Below are 19,449 nucleotides of genomic sequence, written 5' to 3' on the forward strand. Positions count from 1 at the left end.
AATTCGTTTATGGAGCGTCGCAGAAGGTACGACGCTTCTTTATCAATCGATAATAATCCCGGGATAATCGGTCAAAGGTGATTTTTTATCTTTTTTTACCTCGTCCGCTTAATTTTGTCCGCGTTCGTTCTTATATCGTAAGAACGGGCAGACTGAAAGTTAAAGTTCAATGAAATTACAATTTTATTATTCATTATCGGAACGCGAATATAAATTTTCCATTGATTGACAGATATATATATATATATATGTATAAGTATAAAGGGAAGGATACTCGTGGAAATTCGAGAGACGTGTATAATTAATCGGTTCCGACTCGAATTGATCGCAATCGTTCCGGCGTTAATGGATTCACCCTTAAAAGTTCGCGTCTTTATTCGTCCCCAGGCATATCGTGTGTACTTTATCGATCGTTTATAAATCCTCTGGAAAGACATCGGATCACGATAAAATTCATCTCGAGAGCAACACCGAATCCACCCCCTCGAATAGACCGAACGAACCATTGTATAAAGTTCTTAATATAACCATTTAACGTGCTAATGCGATCCTATGCTAAGTTTCCGGCCCTCGTTCCTCTCTTCAAGAAGTTAACTCGATACTTTTCCCCGACCTTTAAGCACCGAAAACCTTTAATCTCTTCTCTGTTCGTTATTTCACTATCGTTACCGTTGTCCTTTTACACCCTGTTTAACGCCTTCGTTCACTTTTTCGTTCACGTTAATCGGGCAAATACTATTCGTAAATTCGTGGGATAAGTGCTCTCGGCCGTTTTACGTGGGCCGCCCATTCTCAAAGCGAGTGTCTATTACTCGCTCGATCGGGAAAGAAGGGTTTCGAACGTGCAAATTACACCTTCGTTAATGTGCAATTAACCGGAGGGGTTTCATAAATTACGGCCAGATGTACCCCTCCAACGCGTTATAATATATTCGCGCGTAACGTGGAAAATAACTGGTTCGGTGTCGATTAGCAGAGAACTCTTGATACGTGACCATTATTGGTATCGAATTACCGCTTCATCGAGTCGAAATTGCAATCGATTCGAAATTCGATCATTTTCGAGAGTCATTTCGAGAGTCAACGTTCTTCAGCGTTACGATTCTACGGGCAAGACTGCGCGCGAGTTTGCAAAGAATCTCTCTTTCGCTCTCGTTCACTTTCCTTTCCTTTTTTTTTTTTTATCCTCGCTCCTATAATCCTTGTTCGATAATCATTCTGTTCATTCCTTTTTTCCCCTTTCTTTCCTTCGTTCGTAATTTAACCGGACAATAAGCCCGATTTTCGCAGTTTTCAATTTCGTTATGAACGCGTGCAAGGATTAACGACAACGTCACGCGTTTTCGTTATGCAAATGAACGAACGAAAGTTTGTAAATAAACTTCGCTTGTTGTAAATCGCGATTCCCGCGATTCATACGCGAACAAACGCATAGATTTGTGAATATTTTTGCCATTAATTACGGGCATAGATGTATTCCACAACGGACAGTTTCGTACGAATATATACGTTTTAAGCAAGCTAATAAAGCATCCTCCCATCGCGTTCCATCGTTTTCGAAACATCGCAACTGTTCTTCCCACGAGTTGTTACAACTTGTTACAACGTTTATCGTATCCATCGATTCGCTTCCGACTCAATTCGATACCTAACGTTCGTAACAAACTGCAAGTTATTTACTTAATTTGCATCGAGCAAATTATTAAAAGGAATGGAAAAGGAATATAAACAAAACGATCCATCTCCTCCTCCATTTTCTCCGTTGCCTCCTCGATGAAAAATAACCGCGATATCTCACCCTCGCGTCAAATCTAAGTCAGGCTTAAGTCAAATTTAATCCCCCCTGAATTTCATCTCCCCTGTTTCCATCTCCTCGAGGGTTTGATTACACGTTGTTCGCCATTCTCCTTTCGCCCAAGAAAATCGGTCGCCCGCCACGCCACGCCACGCCACGCCACGCCGCGCCGCAGATTCCTCGCTTCGTTTAGGCTTACCGTGCCTCGCGCGCTTAATTCAATCTATTTTCCTCGAACGGATAGCAGCAGGGTTACTCGTTGTACGATTTGGGAACACGGCGAGAGATCACCGGGATGCATTCCCCGTTGATGCAAATTTTAGACGCTCGTGCACACAGAGCCGCGCCGCGCCCCAACTTCCTTCCTTCCGCGGAAGGAAGGTTACTGCTACTTCGCTAAGGGAGGGAGGGGGTGACAAAACTCGCGTGTCTTCTATTTAATTATATCGGGATTATGCCGGGAAAGTTTATAGTTTCCCCTCGTCGGAGGGGCCACCTCGTCCGAGGCTTGGTTATGGCTCGTTTATGCGCGTTACACGCTTTATTGCGCCCGTGGCCGAACAAAAAAGCCGCCCGCCTCTCCTCTCCGCAAAGTACAGTCTATGTAAAGAGCGGCGGTGAAAAGGCGGCTTTCAACGTGACACGTGTGCCGGATCGTGTAAAAAAGCAAGGAAAAAGAGATACTTACACGAGATGGGAAAGGATGAACCGGTATGCCGCGGCTGTTCATCACTTTTACCCGCTAAATATACTTGAACGAACGGCGGTGGAGGGAAAGCGAAACGGTTCAACCTCGGGTATTCTGTATCTATCTATCTGGCCATCTGGTGCCGGCTGGTGGCCGCGTGTGAAGCTTCGTTTTGCTCGTGCCGCCATGTACAATTTCTGGCCTGAAAAATAGTTTACGCGATATCTCGTTCGAAACGAACGGGTCGGTATAATTTCGTTCGTATTTCGATTTCGTATTTCACGAGTGTTGATCGATACCGCATACGCCCCCGGGGTTATAATCCGCTCTCTATCGCACCCACTGTTTCCAACTCGAAACCATAGTTATTATAATATAGCTTAGGCGTGTGTCAGACGCTGTCGGAAACACGTCGGACCGCGTTTCGAACCGCGTTGCCGAGAAATTTCCTTACCTGATCCTCGGATTTACGCCCCCGATCCATCCATGCGATACACAGGTACGCTTTGAGGGGGAGTTTCGAAGATTTCGGAAAGTGTACGGACGGATCTTTCGACGGGAGAGAGTACGAAAGAAGCAAACTCTCTCCTCGCGTCATGCGAGGAGTCATGGCACCTCGCATTCGTAATAAATTTCCACGGAAGGCGAAGTTGAAGTTGGGAGCGAGGGAGGGGAGGGGGTGTAAGGGAGCGTGGCAGTAGGTAGCGAACTTATGGCGGTGGAACAAACGAGCTCGACATCGTGCTGTTTTATTTCTAGTTTAGCGCGCGTCGAGGAAAAGTTGGTAGTTAAATTGGTCTGAAAGACGCTTAGCGCACGGGAATTTACGAATATTGCTGTTCCTTTAAGAACCCCGCAAGTATCTCATTTTCCAAGTTTTCAGTAATAACGACACCTTACAGTCGATTATTCCAGTCATGGGATTACTACTTTCTTTTCTCCTGTCTATAAGGTAATATACCGGTCGACCCCTTCCTTGTTTGACTAACGCCCGTCAGAATGATTACAAGAAGAAAAAAAATGTTGTCGTCGGGAAAATCGATTTACGTCTCGTAAAAAGAGAAAAAAAGACAAGATACCTTTTAAAATGTTGATTGCCTCGTTCGGCCCTACGATCCTACGTTAATTAAATTATCCCTGACGATAACGCGAAATAACGGGGGTACATTATATTTCCGTTTAATGGGGGGGTTTATTACATATACACGTGTATAATTCCTCGTTCGATAACTTCTTTGGAGGAGAGAAAAAAAAAAAAAAAAGAAAAAAATGGTCGCGCAAACAAAATTCTCAACCGGACTGGCATCTTCGCGGAATCTTTTTATCTTGCCACGAATTGCTCCTCGTGCCGTTTCGCGGCGTACGTTCCATAACAACGTGGCTCGTTCGAGTTCTTATTATTTTAATAGAAATTCTTGGCACGGTCTCGTTCCAAAATAATGAAACTTTTCCCGGATAGCCTTTGAAAGTTTCGCTATTTGTTTTTACCGGTCTCGCACCGGTATTCTCGTACGTGTATACGTGCATACATCCGACGGGTCTCGAGAGTCCGAAGTTAAATCGAGCAGCGTCGAACGGATGGAAAAATCCGACTAGTAAATTTGACGTTCCATTGAATAATAATCGTGCCGCGAATCCATCTTCTTGCATTCGTTAAACACTCGGCCATAAATTTTCTCCTTATCCTCGAGAAACTTTTATTTCGTCCTTTATTTCACCGACTCTTTCTCTGAGAAACCTGACTTCTTTCCCGAAAGGACGATTAACTCGCCCTAAAGTAGAATCTCAACCTTTGTCCATAAGATTTTGTCCGCGCGCATCTCTTGTAATTGTTGGACAATCGTGTATTAAATTCACGAAGGGGAAAATTTGTTTTTTAAATAACGCGCTTTTATATATTTAATTTCGATGATTTCCCGATTAAAATTGCAATTTTCGATTTGCTTTTGCTCTAGGCGAGGATATTATAAAAATTCATCGAGGTATGTTAAAGATTCATGAGGATATTACCACAGGCTATCCTGTTTTCCTGTTTGTATAAAGTTCCCGTCTGTATAAAAGGGGAGTAATCTAATTAATATACACGTAAAACTCTGCCGCAATCTCTAACTTTAATTTTTTACTTTTCTTTTCTTTTTTTTTTTTTTTTTTTTTTTTGTATCTCGCTTTTTTATTTCGGGTAATATACTCGTGGAAGGAACGAAAACCAGCGAACGAGCCACCAGCATAAGTAAGGAAGCGACCTCGCTGACAAGAGGATCTTTTTCTTTTCGAGAAGATGAAGTTTCCTAAACTTTAGCCGAGCAACAGTAAGTCCGTGGTTACCCAGTCTTTCTAAGAGTGGAAACTTTAAATTATCATTAAAATGATTCGCGGATCGTATCATCCTTTAGAAAGGGCACCAACTTTCCCCCTTGTTTTCCTACCTGTTATTTCGTTGACAAGAATTATTACCTCCACGCCCTTAGTTTCGCGTGAAAATTACGCTTTAATCCGATCGATCGTACTTGGAAAATTTTCCTACGCTTATCGGGATCGTTCATCAACATTCGTTTTAATCCACACACACACACACACAGTTCGATCGAACCTCGTTCGAAAACGTAACACCGTTTGTATTAAAATTACGAACCATCCTGTGAACATATCAGGATCGATATGAAAGTTTGACCACATTCTACATCGCATTATCGAATATTTAGAGTTCGAGCCATCGAAATGTATACACGATCGCATTTTCGCCTTGCGTTTCTTTTCCTCCCATTTCCATTTGACACCCCTATCGCATCTCGTTGTTGGCAAATAAACACAACAGGAAAGAACAATCCTCGGTTTCCAACAAATCCTCCAGGGCTATTGGAACGAGGCGCGCATAAATATTTGAAGGGGTCGATTGGGTAGGGCGAGAAGGGGTTAAGTAAAGTCCAGAGGAAAGCCTCTTAACGAGAATCCCTCCTCGCGGGGGCTAGGTAGGTAGATAGCAGGTTTGTTGCCGTGGAACCCACGTTCGATCCTTCCACCAACGACATGCCACCAATTTTCCTTGATTCGATGCCTATTTTTCAGAGTATCCGACAGCGGCCACGGCGGAGATCGTGCCGACAAATGGGAATTCGTTAGAAGCGAGCATGAAACCATTGGACATCGATCTACCGCCCACGCTTCCGATGAGCTTCGGCACCGAAAATTCGACGGTGATCTCCGCCCAATCTGGATCCACCGCGCTCCTGCCTTGCGTCGTTCATAATCTCGGGGATGGAATGGTGAGATTCCGGGAACATTCTTCAAAAAGTTTTTGAAAAGGCATTACCTGCCCTCCCTCCCCCAGGGTTTCAGACGATCCGGGCTCCCAAGAGCGTAGAAAAGTTATTATCATATCAACGTAAGAGCCGAACGGCTGGTCTTTGGGGGAATCGAGGGAAACGGGGGGTGAGGACGGTCCGGAGGAGAAGTGGTATGTGCTGTAGGACTTTTTCTCTTTTTTTAGAAAAAGGAAGGAAGGATAAAAACGAATCGTCGTCTCTTCCTCTTCGCGTACACGGATTTCCACGAGGAATTAAACGCCTCTCGTTTAGATTCATCGTACCTCTAGATCAACGTCATTTCTCTAAACTGTACGAATCCTTTTGACCCTCTCTTATATCACGATTATGAATGAATATATCGGGGGGAGGGGGAGGGAAACGTACGGACGGAAAGAAAGATTTTAATCGAAATAAGGACAGCCGGGACCTTTCTAAATTGAAAGGTTTATTTGCGGACCGGATGAAAATGGAATTAAAATGTCGAGAGTGGAAGAACATGGGATTTTTAACTTTTCACCCGTGTCCCGTCTCTCCCGATTATATTGTTAAGGGACGAGTGGTTTTCAACATGCTAATACTTTTCAATTATATCCTATGAAACGGCAGATGTAGCCGGATGTTTTATTATAGTTTCTCGGGGAATTCCGTCCGTATAGAATAAAATACTCGAGTATGAGTGCGATTGCCTCAATGAAATTTTTCGACAAGGGGAGGAAAAAAAAAAAAATCGGAGATCGAAAAATCGGGGAGGAGAGAGAGGATAAATCCGAGAGGAAATTTAGTCTCTTTAACTCGACGAGTTTAGAAAGTTTCGAAATAAAATGTTTGCGTTTCCCTTCGTTCGTTAGACGAACTTGCCTCCTCGATTCCTTTGTTAGTTTTAGTTTACCTGTAAACTAAGACTCTAAGGCGGTACAAGACTTCGAAATCAATGCGAGTACCGATTCGATATCTTCAACTTTCCTATAAATTCTTCGTGTAAAAAAAAAAAAAGGCTTTGGATGAAACGAAACTTAACGCTTCGAAGAAGAAAAAAGAAAAAGAGAAAAAAAGAGAAGATCGTGCATTGTTTTATAGTCTTGTAGAGCGTGTACGACAAAGAGAGAAAAAGAGGGGGAATAAGCACGTTTCAAATTATAATAAAATTAATTCGATTCAAATTAATAATAAAATTCCATAATACGGCATAAGCATCTCTCGAGGAGAACGAAAAACGTTTTCGTTTCGTAAATATTACGAAAGTCAAACGAGTAAATAGCGGTGTGTATATCGTCTTAATCGTTTCCCGGAACTTTATCGCCGCTCTGTTATGTTTCAATAGTAAACACTTTCCGTGTCGTGCGCAATTAGTTTCGTTCGAGAGTCGATCGCGTTCACGTCGTCGTATATACGTTACGCGATACGCGCGATTCAACGTGATTTAAAAGTGTAAAAAAGTGGGAAAAATGCAGTGTTCCCGTGACCTTCGTTTACTCGTTGGGCAAGAAAAGGGAGGAGACCATCAATGCCGAGCGTTATTCCCGCGGAACGACAAATCTAAGCAAGAAAAGTTCGACAGGCTGAAAATCTTTTTCACATCCAATCGTACCGCGTTCGTTTCTACGTTACGCGCGTGCAACGCAAGAGCATTGTCGCGATTCGAAATTCCTCGCTCGAACGAGGAGAGAAAAGGAACGAAAGAATTTCTACCGTGTTCTCGCAATATTCACGAAAATTATCGCCGCGTTATTTGTCTCCGTATTCGCTCGTACGATGGCCGAGTTACGCAATAATTGGGTGGTCGAGCACGGACTATCGGGGGTGGAGCGAGAACAGGGGATAAACCGGTTGGAAAGGGGAAAAGAGAAGGTTACGGGAGGGGGATGAATACCGAGGTCGAGTTAAATCGACGCAGGTGGAAATCAATAGGAAGGTCGACGTCGAACAATTCGCACGCTACTTCTATTGCCGCTACGTGCTCGGTGGCCCGCTCGTATAAAATTTCATTGCGTGGTCGGGCGGGTACGGAGAAGGAAAAGAAAAGCGGAAGAAAGCGGGTAAAAATGGAAAGAGGGAAGGGAAAGAAGATAATGAAACTGGCCGTATCGCTGTGCCCGTGCATCGCCGGATCTCGTGCAAAGTCTTTTGCAATTTTGCGAGAACCTTGTCCTCTAATTGAATGCGACATCTTCGAACTGAAAGAAGTCTATGTACGTTTCGACTTATCCCTTCAAGATTGCTTTCTCCCTTTATACGCGATACGAAATTCCTCTTGGCTGGCCAACGGTGATAGGGAGAAGAAAACGGGGGGCGGATACATCGTATCGACGAGCGAAGTTTTCCCTATGACGTTCCGCAAGATCGAAACGGCAGTTACAATATGCGACGCATATTTACGTGTTTCGCGTAAAGAGAGTCGTTGGTGTTCCACGGGAGATAGAGGAAATAAGGCATGGAAATAAGGACAAGTATTTAAGCGCGCAGGAATTTACCTACATGCGATTCGATTTTCCAAGTTTCTTTGTCCCGCGATTCATTGTGAACGGCTTCTTCAATGTACATCGGCATCCGTCATTTCTGACTGCGTGCGTGCATTGTACGCGGTGCATTTATAAAGAGGTAAACAGATCGTCTCGAGAAACTTAATAATACCGCAGCTATTTCAACCTCGTATATTCTTGTCTCTTTAATTAATAGCGTGAAAATCGAGCGACGCGTGTAAATTACGCTTCCTCGTATAAATTCCTATGTCCTAGCTCGTTCGAAATTTTCACATTTTTCGATTAATTTTTCGATTAATTACATCCTTTTACATCCGTTCTTTTTTCCCCCCCTCCCTCCGTGTTATTATTAAACCTCTCATTAATGCTAAGTAATACGCGCGATCCAAGGTCTTTCTCCTTTATCCTTCTCCGTTTCGCTATCTCTACTCTTGCCATTTCGCTGCAGCCCTGTATTACAGTAATGGGTATTTTGGTTAAACGGTAGCTTGATAATCCGCATTCCACCCCGCCACGTGACAGCATTTGTGCCGCTCTTTGAAGCTTTTATCCCGATTGCACCGGTCGAAAGTTGAACGAGTGTCCCCTCTTCTTTTTCTTCCTTTCTTTTTTCTTTTTTTTATCCATAGTTAGCTAACTGCGTTCCGAAAAAAAGAAAAAAAAAAAAGAAAAAAGACAGAAAGAAAGAGGTTTAAACTTGATCGGTTAACGGAAATAAGATCTCGAGAGAGGCTTATAAATAAGGCTCGAGAGAGGTAGGTTATGGGTGGTGGTCGCCTTTCAGACCACGTAATTTATAATAATATTTAGATTCGGTTGAAACGAGACGGGATCGAAACGCGATGTAAATCTAATTATATCGAACCGCGGTCGGATCGCGCGATTGCCCTCTCTTTCCTCTCTTTTCCACGCGAATTCCGATGAAAATATCGCGAGAAATTGCGACGATATTTGCCAGATACCGTCTGCTCGTATCGGGGAATCGCGTTATTCCCCGTCCTATAAATGTTGGTTAAGAGAGAACGCGGCGGATGAATTTATTTTAACGAGAGGTTACACGAGCGCAAAACAGGGGAAGCGAGGAAACAGGTCGGTCGGTCGGTCGAGCGAGCGGCCGGGTTGTTGTACAGACGATAGTTTGCTCGGTTCATGAATAATAATCCTCCCTTTCGAGTTACGATTTAAAGGCAAGAAAATAGCAATTACTCACGAGGCACTCGTGTTTCGCGAGTTCTTTCTCGCGGTCTAAATTTAACGCGAGAAATTACGTTAAGACGTGGAGGATCCAGACTCGGTATTCGTTGGATGTCGTGGAAACGGGACGACAAAACTCGGGCGGGGATCATTAATATGGATCGAATCGGATATTTTCGAACGGAGGATGCACAGCAGGAATACACAGAGTTCGTTTATAAGCTCTGGCTGCGTTCTAGCTTATTGGTCGAGGGACGATATTCCTCGTTTTCCGCGGGGACAAAAGTTTCATAAAGGTGTGCACAGGCAACATCATTACGTGTTGCGGGGAAGGGAATACGGAATCAAAGCGAGCACGAACGAGCTTTTTGATCGGATTGCGCGACGTTTATATCAGTTTTTTTTTTTTTTTTTTTTTATAACTCTGTTCTCTTCTCTTATACAATCTTTTGCGTTTTTCGTATTATTATTATCGAACACGCCCCGTTCCATCGCGGAATTTATCTTTATTTTATTCTATCTTATAAACGATATTGGTGAACTTCTTGTTGCGGGTACACGCGCGATTTGTGTAGAGGAGAGGGGGAAAAAAAAGGAGAATTTTCCGGAGTCGAAAAGGGAGAAGTTTTCGAGGCCGGGCTCGCATTGTGCGCGGGGATCTCTTTGGAAATCACTAACGATCTGTATCCTAGTAATTGGGTGGGCTCGCGATGCACGAGCTCGATGGGAGCGGGGGGAACGTGAAAGCGATGTATGGCATCGCGCTCTGGGAACTTGTGTCTGCATTCATGTCGGGGAATTGCTCAATAAGCGTGAACCGTTAGAAGGGGGTGTCTTGAGACCGGCATAGAACATACATAAGACTGATTTCCAGATAGACGACCAAACTTCGCCACTCTGTTTCTCCTCGACCTCCTCGAGAAACTTCCCGCGTCCCCCCTTCCCACGCCCCCCCTCCTGCAAATTCTTTCCCGCCCATTTCCTCGTACCATCGTTTTTTATTTTTATACCGTCATAATTTTTCCCGTTCGCTGTATTCTCCGCGAAGATTTAAGAGTTTGGAAATCGTAATGAAATCGATGATTTCACACGTAAAAGAATAAAAGGTAGATAGATAGATAGATAGATAGCTAGATAGATAGATATAGAGAGAAAGAGAGAGAGAGAGAGAGAGAGAGAGAGAGAATATCGATAAAAAAATAAAAGGAATTCACAGGCGATCATTTCGAACGCTTTGTAAATTCTCTTCATTTAAAAATTTTATCTCGTCGCAATTAAAATATCGTCAAAAGATTCGTGCCACCGACGGTAATAATCTGTGACCGATTACACACCAATTTTCACGAAACTTTTTTTTTCGCGCGTGTTCATTCGCTCATTTATTATCTTCCGAAAAAAGTAAAGTATTTCGAAGAAAATAAATTTCTCTTTTTTTTTTGTCAAATTATCGGTGGCCGATAATCTCTTCTCCTCCTTGTAAGCAATTTACGTATTTCGAGCCGTATCGCTGTTTTGTTGCAGTTCTGGAAGAGAGGAAGAGAGAGAGAGAGAGAGAGAGAGAGAGAGAGAGCTATTAACAGCGGGAACATCGTTTCTCAAAGGATAGTCTCTAATAGTACAAACTGCATATCTCGACACGTTGTTGGACCCTTGGAGTGTTTGCAACGTTCTCGGTAGCCGGTTCCTCCTTAAAGCGCGTAGGATACACGGATTGACGAAGTTTGGCTCGGTTATTCGAGAACCACCACTCCTGTACCACGAGTTCACTCCACTCCTATGGAGTTTCATTCAACACGGGTGGCGCGCGCCTCCGCAAACCGGTATTCGGTTGCTCTATCCGCGAGAATGGCAAATATAACACGGCAACGACGATTGTGTAAGAAAACGAGCGCGATCTCGGTTCCCTCGAAATTTCGTTACGCAACAGGCGTGGATTCGATTAAAGATGAAGAAAAGTAGAGGCGGGCGAGAGACGAGATCTCGGGGCGAGGCGAGGCGAGGCGAAAACTCGTGGGTGGACCACAACAGGGTTTCGAAACGAAACCTTGGGGTGGGATGGGTAGAGAAATTTACTTTCGGGGAAGGGATGTGTGATTCGTGTTTGGATAAGGGAAACTGCGGTAAACATGGTTCACGTATCAGTGACACGAGACGGGAGGCTTTCCTTTCAAAATACACGTATGAATGGTCGGGCCGTGTGTCTCATTTCCGATTCATTAAATTCTAAAGAGTTGTTCCGTGACGAGGCGGCACCGAGATAGGCGGCCGGGTCGCGCGCTCGCAACCGTTTCTACATTATGCGCGCACGGACTTTAATAATAATTTAAACGGGATGTAAATCGAATGGAAGACTGCGGGGAACACCGCGCTGCATAGAAATGCACGTGGCTTAATTAAAACGCCGCTTTTATGAAACAAATATTTATCGCGATGCACCAACCAAGACTAAATTAATCGGTTGCGTGATGAAACCTGCATTTCTTTCTGATTTTTTTCTATCTTTTCTCTCTCTCTCTCCCTCTCTCTTTCTCTCTCCCTCTCCCTCTCTATCTCTATCTCCATCTCTCTCTCACATTTTTGGTTTATACACTTTACTCGTTATATGGGTATGAAATGGGGAAAAAGAGAGAGGGGAAAAAAAAAAGCGAACCGATGGAAGGATAGAACAGAAACTCTCTTTGACGGTCAATATTTGTAAACGTTTATTTATCGATACGCATTGTCCATTCGTAAATTGAATACTGGGTGAAAAACTATACATTTCAATGGGACACATGGTATCCCAGTTTATTTGCCGTATGCAGTTTTTTTTTCCCCCAATGAAACAAATTTCATTGTTTCGCTTTTTTATAATAAGTATCGATTCGAAGAGAGCGGTGCGCACGTATCCAATCCCCGATCCACCAACCGATCGACCTGTTTGCACTCTCCAGCAGCTACCACGTCCTTTCTAATTCGCTCGTTTCGTTTCACGTTTCGCTCCCTTCTGAATTCGACCCAACACACGACGCAACTTGCCGCGATTCGAACAGTCATTTAACCCGATCCCAACTTACGCGATTTTGGCTTTCGTTCAGTTTTCGTTTTCCAAACTTCCGATGAAACTCCAAGATATATACCCGTACCCGATTCGAACGCGCGGAATAATTTACGCGTTTATGATTTGAATATATATATATCGTTCGTTTAACGTGCGAAACGTTTCTCGAATCCGTGTATAAATATGCCTGTACACATTAATCGAGCGCGAAGTATAATCGACTCGACGAGGCGGGGCGTGGTAACGTTTCGAAGGTTTTAAAGGAAAACGTGATCCGAATATCGTATTTATTCCTCCCTTTATCTACTTGATTGTAGTTCGATTGAAATTCGTTACGTTACCCGACTTATTATGGGGACACGTCCTCTACCGATTTTCCTCGTTATTTTTTTCTCTATCTCGCCGCGTTCTTTTTTCTTTTTTATTATTATTCTCGTGAATATCTCAACCTGTAAAAAACGATGGAAATTCCGCGAGCAAATTTCGAACGTACGTGAGCAACCGTCCCCAGAGGTTGCCATACCACTTTCTTCCCTTCCGTTTTACACCGTGTCACCTGTTTATCCCGTGTCTCGTTTCTCATTATTTTTCCCCAGATGCATCCCCAAATGCTCGGTTCGCGATGTAATCGTTTCATTGGTTTTATATGTATATGTATAGCGTTTCGAATTTTTTTAAAAAACAGCTATCGAATTTCGGAAGGCGAGACTTGTTACGTAAAAGTTTCGTGGAGGACGAGTAACGTGGAAAATGGCGGAGGAAAAATCGTGGCGGAATATAAAAGCGACGATACATAAAGTATCGTCTCGGATGAAATATGCCCGTTACATGTTAATGAGGGGCACGCGTCCTCGTGGTAAGTGGAGCAATTCTCGCGGAAAGTTCTCTCTCTCTCTCTCTCTCTCTCTCTCTCTCTCTCTCTCTCTCTCTCTCGCGCGCGCGCGCGCGACATTGTCGGACTTAACGCGCCGGTTGAAACCTTATCGTTCCAAGACAAATCTTCTCCTCCTCCCTTTCCAATCTCACGGTCAATTTTTCTACCTCTACGAGCCGTGAGTAATTCTTCTCCTCACCCGTGGCAGCCGAATCATTCCATTTAATCTCTCGTTGAGTGTTTGATATCGTTTCGAGGAGAGACGAGAAGTACCTTGCGTTTCCTCGATACAAGTGGTACGGCTCGCTGGATTATTTCGGTTTTCTTCCTCTCTTCTTTTTCTTCTTCTTCTTCTTCTTCTTCTTCTCTTCGTTCCCCTCCACTTTTTTCCCAGAGTAAATTAAAAGATTAAAAGCAGAGGGAAGACGTAATTGACCGATCCTTTTGGAGGAGGAGCAAGGAAAAGATTAACTCTCTTCCCACTCTCGTTACGTCATTCGATCGGGATTATACATTTCGTGCAGAGACAAACACCGGGAATTCAATCTCACGGCACGAGATAAATATACCTCGTATATACCTCGTTACCAGCTGCCTAAAACTTTACGATAGACGTATAAAGACGAGAGGGACGCTATCGTCTGAGACGGAGATCTACTTTTTCCCTCCCTCGTTTCCCACGTTTCACGGCCAATTCCGAGTACTCCATCATATCGCGGCAACCTCGAAGGATTATCCTCGTTGATGGCACTTCTTGCAATAGGGTTGCTCGGTTTTAAATAAGCGGGGGAAAGCCAGGCGTGAAACGAGGGAAATGGTCGTTGGATCGCCTCGGTTGGAATAAAAGTCACGGTACATTTACAATGGCTCGCCTATTTACAATCCCGAATTGCCTCTGTGCGTGGTGTAAGTTTTATAAATTGTACGCCCGCGTCGATATTTCGAGGGGGGCAAATGTTGAGCGCGAAACGTGGGAAAAAACCGTCACGTTTGCGCGGTTACCTTTTATTCCAACGAGCCCGCATTGCGTCAACTTTTAATCTAATCCTTGTTTCGGATAACTATTTCTTTATTTGAATTTTTTTTTTTCTTTTTTATCGATACGTACGATGCATACGATACGATACGTCGTATTCATGCCGAACTACTAATTCGAACTGCTATAATATATATACGTACGTATAAAGTTACATCCGCTGAAATGGGGCTCGTTCGGAAGTTATAAAGAGTAGTCAAAGTCGTGTGCCATCGTTTAAAACTTGTAAAATAATGGTTGTACGTTGATATTACCTAAGCAGTATTACCGTGATCCCTCTATTCGTGATCTCTCCGCCTGGATACTGTGTCTACTTTCCAAAGGAGCGATTCAAAGGTAATGGGGAGGGAAGGGAAGTTTATATCTCGAAAATGATCGGAATCTAGTAGCAATAGATGATTTATCGAATAAACACGTAGCGGGGCGTACTCGTAGTGCGTGGTACCAAGAGGTTCGATTAATTCCGGTCACGAATCGAGCAATCATCCCGCGTCACAGTTGTAGAAATTATTCTGGTCGAGAGGTATTTCTTGCTTACACTCGGCTACACGAAATCAAGTGAGAGTTCGCGTAGGGCAATTACCGATCGTTATTGACGTAGTACATTTACCTGACTGTAATACGTGTACGGTATTTACCGGCCAGTTACTGGTCCTCGAAAGTTAGGCAACTACGGAATGGCGAATCGATAGTTACACTTTCGTAAACTTTTCGACTCTATTAATGAGAATGGTGGGAAAGGAAAGATTTAACTCGCGTGCATCGCGATATCCTTTAATTAAAAAATTATTTGATTGATCCGTACACGTAGCGTACACGATCGTCCAGTATCACTTTTTCCAACCTTTTTTTCTTTTTTCCTCTGCGTCGAGGAAGATTTTACGTTTTCGAGACCTCGAGAGGTTATTTTCTTCGATATCGATTCAAAAGGATTCAACACGGGTCGATCGACGCGTAGAAGAAGAAGAAGAAGAAGAAGAGGGAGAAGAAGAGTTAATGACCGTTGCAAAATGGACACCGCCATGTAGATAGAAAATACCGTGACTAATGGCGGCGTACTAGTACCCCGCCGTAACTGTCGGGACACCAGTAGTTACTGACCGTAATAGACGGACAATGGCAGAAGCCGGGGAGAGCTCGATATTACGTGGAAGTGAATAGTGAGCGTCGCGAGCAGACACGAAGCTTATTTGTTCCTTGGAGCAATATCAAGGTAGCTTATTTCGAAGAAATCGTTTCCCCGCTGCCATCCGATAGAATCCGATAGTTGCGAATTATTGTACACGGGGAGAAGCATCGGCGATTAATTAAAATCTGGACCTGTTACGGAGCACATTTGTCGATAGAACGAGCTACGTATAGAAGGGAACTAAATTACTTCCCCTTCGTTTTTCATCGAACGATTTTTAGCGGAGGAAGAACATTTCCAATTTAGCGAGGAGGGGAGGGGAGGGGATAGAGGGGTACAAAATGATGAAAAATTCGTTCCGGGATAAAGGCGGGGCATGCGTTCCGTCCGTGGTAACGTGAAATTTTTAACCAGCTTCATGCAAAGAGGCGTAGATGTAAAACCGAATCCCTTGTCATTAGGGCAGGCAGATCCTTCTTTTTCTCGGCTCACAATTTCACGGACCAATTCTGGCCCGGAGCCTGGGATTTATTCTTGTTAACGAGTCTTTTTGCTGGTTCTCCAGGTGTCGTGGATCAAGCGGAAGAACGTCCAGGAGTTGCTCACCGTAGGACTGACAACGTACGCGAACGACGAGCGTTTCCAGGCAATTCATTTCCACCACAGCGAGGATTGGACTCTTCAAATAAAATACGTTCAACCGAGGGATGCTGGATTGTACCAGTGCCAAGTATCCACCCATCCACCCACGAGTATATTTCTGTTCCTCGAGGTTGTTGGTAAGCGTGATATTAAACACCGATATAAGCTATTTGCGTGCGGTCTCTGCCCGATTTTCGGCTATCACAGATCGACCGCCGTGTCGATCCGATTTTTTTCACGTTTCTTTCTTTTTCTTTTTTTTTTTTTTTTCTCAACACGCTTCTCACCGCGTCTAGCTCGAATTCCCGAATTACAATGGCAATAACCCGACCCCGTTTCCCCGATCAGACATCGACGATAAATCAAATTTTAGTTTATTTCGTTGAATGGTTAATGAAATTGAAACAAACGTTTGTAAAAAAAAAAAAAAAAAAAAAAACAGCGTTTCTTCGTGTCGTTGTTCGCATTTACGTAAACGGTCATATTCTCGACAATTGCGAACGAGCATTGGGAAAATATCATCAGTTCGATTACCCTTATCGATCTTCCTATCCCTTGTTTTTTTTATCAACGTTAAAAATTCAGCGCATGACGACTCTCCGTTCATGCAACATCCTCTACGCATTTATACATAGTTTTCATACGCTGATGCGAGCATCGATTCCTTCCCCGTTTTCCTTTTCTTCCCTGTTGCGTCTCGTATATTCTCATTGCTCGTTTCGTTTTGCAATTACGAATATATTATTTGGAGCGAGGGAATAAAACACGTATCAAATAAAGTAGATAGTACGCGTGTTCCTTTTGTTCGACGTCCTCGTAAGTGTCAGCTCAAAGAGAGAGGTAATCCTTTCTTCGAAAAGGGGGGCAAACGAAAATTGTTCTTACCAAGAGACAATGTACTCTTGTCCGGTTTGCTGATAAGAGTTGCAACGCCCCACTATCTATAACGAGAAGAGACGCTTTTTCTCCTTATACACTGGCTCGAGAAGAGGAAGACTTTAGAGTTTAAGAATTCCCTCTTTTATCAGATTGCCTATTTTTACCTATTTCCTTTTCCTTCCCTCCCTTATTCTCCCTCTTCCCCCTCCCCTTCCCGCTTTTTCATCCGCATCGGTCTCGTTCCCTATTCCAATTGCAATTTCTTTTCTTCATCCACGAATCGAGCGTTTACATTTTCGTTCGTATCCACGCAGCCTGCACGCCGTCCAGGTCCGGGTCCAGCTCCTTTTGTTCGAAAAAGAAGTCGAAGAGTCCACTTTTATCTGGATTTTATTAAGCAGACGGCCGATCGATAAAAGCGAGAAAACGCTTTTTATCAGACGCAGGGAGGTAGAAGTTTCGTGAATTACGATGTTCGGCCCTGGTGTCGCCGTTTTAACCGACGCCCTCCCTCCTCCCTCTGTCTGTACGTGTATTTGCATTTAGATTCTACTTTTTGGAAGTACACTCCCCCTACATCTATATCCATAAATATATTTATACACCTATACCTTATATACGCATACATGTTCCTTACAAACGTACCTGTGTGTATGTGTGTATGTGTGTATATGTACGAACGTATGAATAGTCGCGCGCGCACATCGGTTACTATCTAATTTCGTCCCGGTTTCCGGGTCTGTGTTTTTGTCGTGACATCTGACGAATACGTACGAGAGCTTTTCTCAGGTACCTTTAATATTTATCCTCGCGTCTGTCCTCAAACTACCCCTTCGCTCTCGAATCTGGAACGTGTAATATTTTACGTTCCTTCTTGCAACGCTTGAAATTCAAGTGAGATTTTTTTTCTTTTCTTTTCTTTTCTTTTTTTTTTTTTTTCTTTTTTGTTGATTCGAAGATGACGGTACAGTGGGCGTGCCATTTCGATTGTACCATTTTATACACTGGTTAAACGGTTAAATGGTGGTTTATTACGGAAGAGACGAACGAATGTTTCGCCGGATGCCGGCCGAAATATCCCGGATTTTCGATTCGCGATACATCCTCGTACCCCTGTGAAATCGATTTGTTAATTACAGTCCTCCCTTTGGCACGAATTTAAAGCTCCCCCTCCGTTTAAAACTATGTTTCACGGTAATTTATTACGTCGAATTTTCGTCGAAACAAAGTTTCGCGTGTAAAGATTTAAAAGAGAGACGTCGATGATAAAATCGTCACCGAGGAAATAACCGATACTCATAAAAGAGGGTTCGATCGTTTCACTCGATTCGTATAGTTTCTCGGATAAATTCCTCAAACGCGAGATATCGTATCGCGGTTTCAATAAAAGATATTTCGGCCGTAAATTGACCGTATTTTGTGCCCAGATTCCGACCGTGCATTCCGTCCTTTGCCGATCCCCCGGCTTAGAAAATCTACGAAAAATCGATTGTTCCCGAGTGGCGGCTGGCTGACTACGCGCGGACCTATTCCCCTTCGTAGCGTAATTCGTGCGCGCAGCGAACGATTGCGAAAGACCGAGGACCGAGTTAATACGATCATTCGATCAATTCGAATTAATCGAATCAGCATTTGCTGGACGTTTCCATCGTCGTCGGTTATTAACGATTCCTCCCGTTGAAGGAAAAGGAAAGAGAGGGGAAAAAAAAAAAAGAAAAAAAAGAAAGAGAAAGAGAAAAGAGAAATTGGATTTACGTAGCTTGCTCGCTAATTAAAACACGATCGAGAAGAATGGATCGAGCCATTTCTCGAATCAACAGTATGCGCGTCCGCTAGTGGCTGAAAATCAAATTGGATTACCAGAGAATAAGAAGTTGGGTAAAGACGTATTTAACGGGGGCATCGGCTTGGAAGGAATCTTATCTTCTCTTCAACTTTGGAATCAATAACGATCTTCGGTATTGTCACGACGAGAAACGAAGGCAACTTTCGAAAGTTGACCCTTAATGACCGTCTCATTAAAGAGCAATTAGACGAATATATGCGGTAAAAGAAAGAAAGAAAAAAGGAGAGAGAGAAAGAGAGAGAAAAAGGAATTTAACGCCTAGAGATAAATAAATTGCTTCGGCCGGTACGGTACATCGACCTCTTCGAGTATGTGCACGAGCGAGCGAGCGAGCGCGCGCGCGTTGGATCTAATTTTAATCATCCGATATTGCTACATCATCCTTAAAACTTTGATCATAGAAGGGAGGAAGGATTAGATCATACGGTATTTAATAAGCTTCTCAATTTCTACCGGATGTCCAGAACACGGGTTAATAATTCTTTTCCTTGGCTTGGGAATTAATTAAGAAGCTAAGATCGTTATATAAATATATCCCGGA

General features: G+C 43.5%; 1 protein-coding gene across 9 annotated transcripts in view; it reads left to right on the forward strand.

Moving 5' to 3' along the window:
- The window catches only part of LOC122716075 (lachesin-like), a 49,936-nt gene that overhangs the window by 17,826 nt on the left and 12,661 nt on the right, over positions 1 to 19,449 (forward strand). For 8 of the 9 annotated variants that reach the window (XM_043938788.1, XM_043938789.1, XM_043938787.1 and 5 more), the window contains 2 exons: positions 5,550 to 5,746; positions 16,107 to 16,320. In XM_043938788.1, coding sequence (XP_043794723.1) covers positions 5,550 to 5,746; positions 16,107 to 16,320 — 411 coding nt within the window. Of the gene's footprint in view, positions 1 to 5,549; positions 5,747 to 7,057; positions 7,978 to 16,106; positions 16,321 to 19,449 lie in introns of those variants that run through there. The other variant, XM_043938796.1, reaches the window with a different exon arrangement.

Source organism: Apis laboriosa, unplaced genomic scaffold (genome assembly GCF_014066325.1).
Source record: "Apis laboriosa isolate Shangri-la unplaced genomic scaffold, ASM1406632v1 scaffold42_cov153, whole genome shotgun sequence".
In the NCBI taxonomy this organism is placed as follows: domain Eukaryota; kingdom Metazoa; phylum Arthropoda; class Insecta; order Hymenoptera; family Apidae; genus Apis; species Apis laboriosa.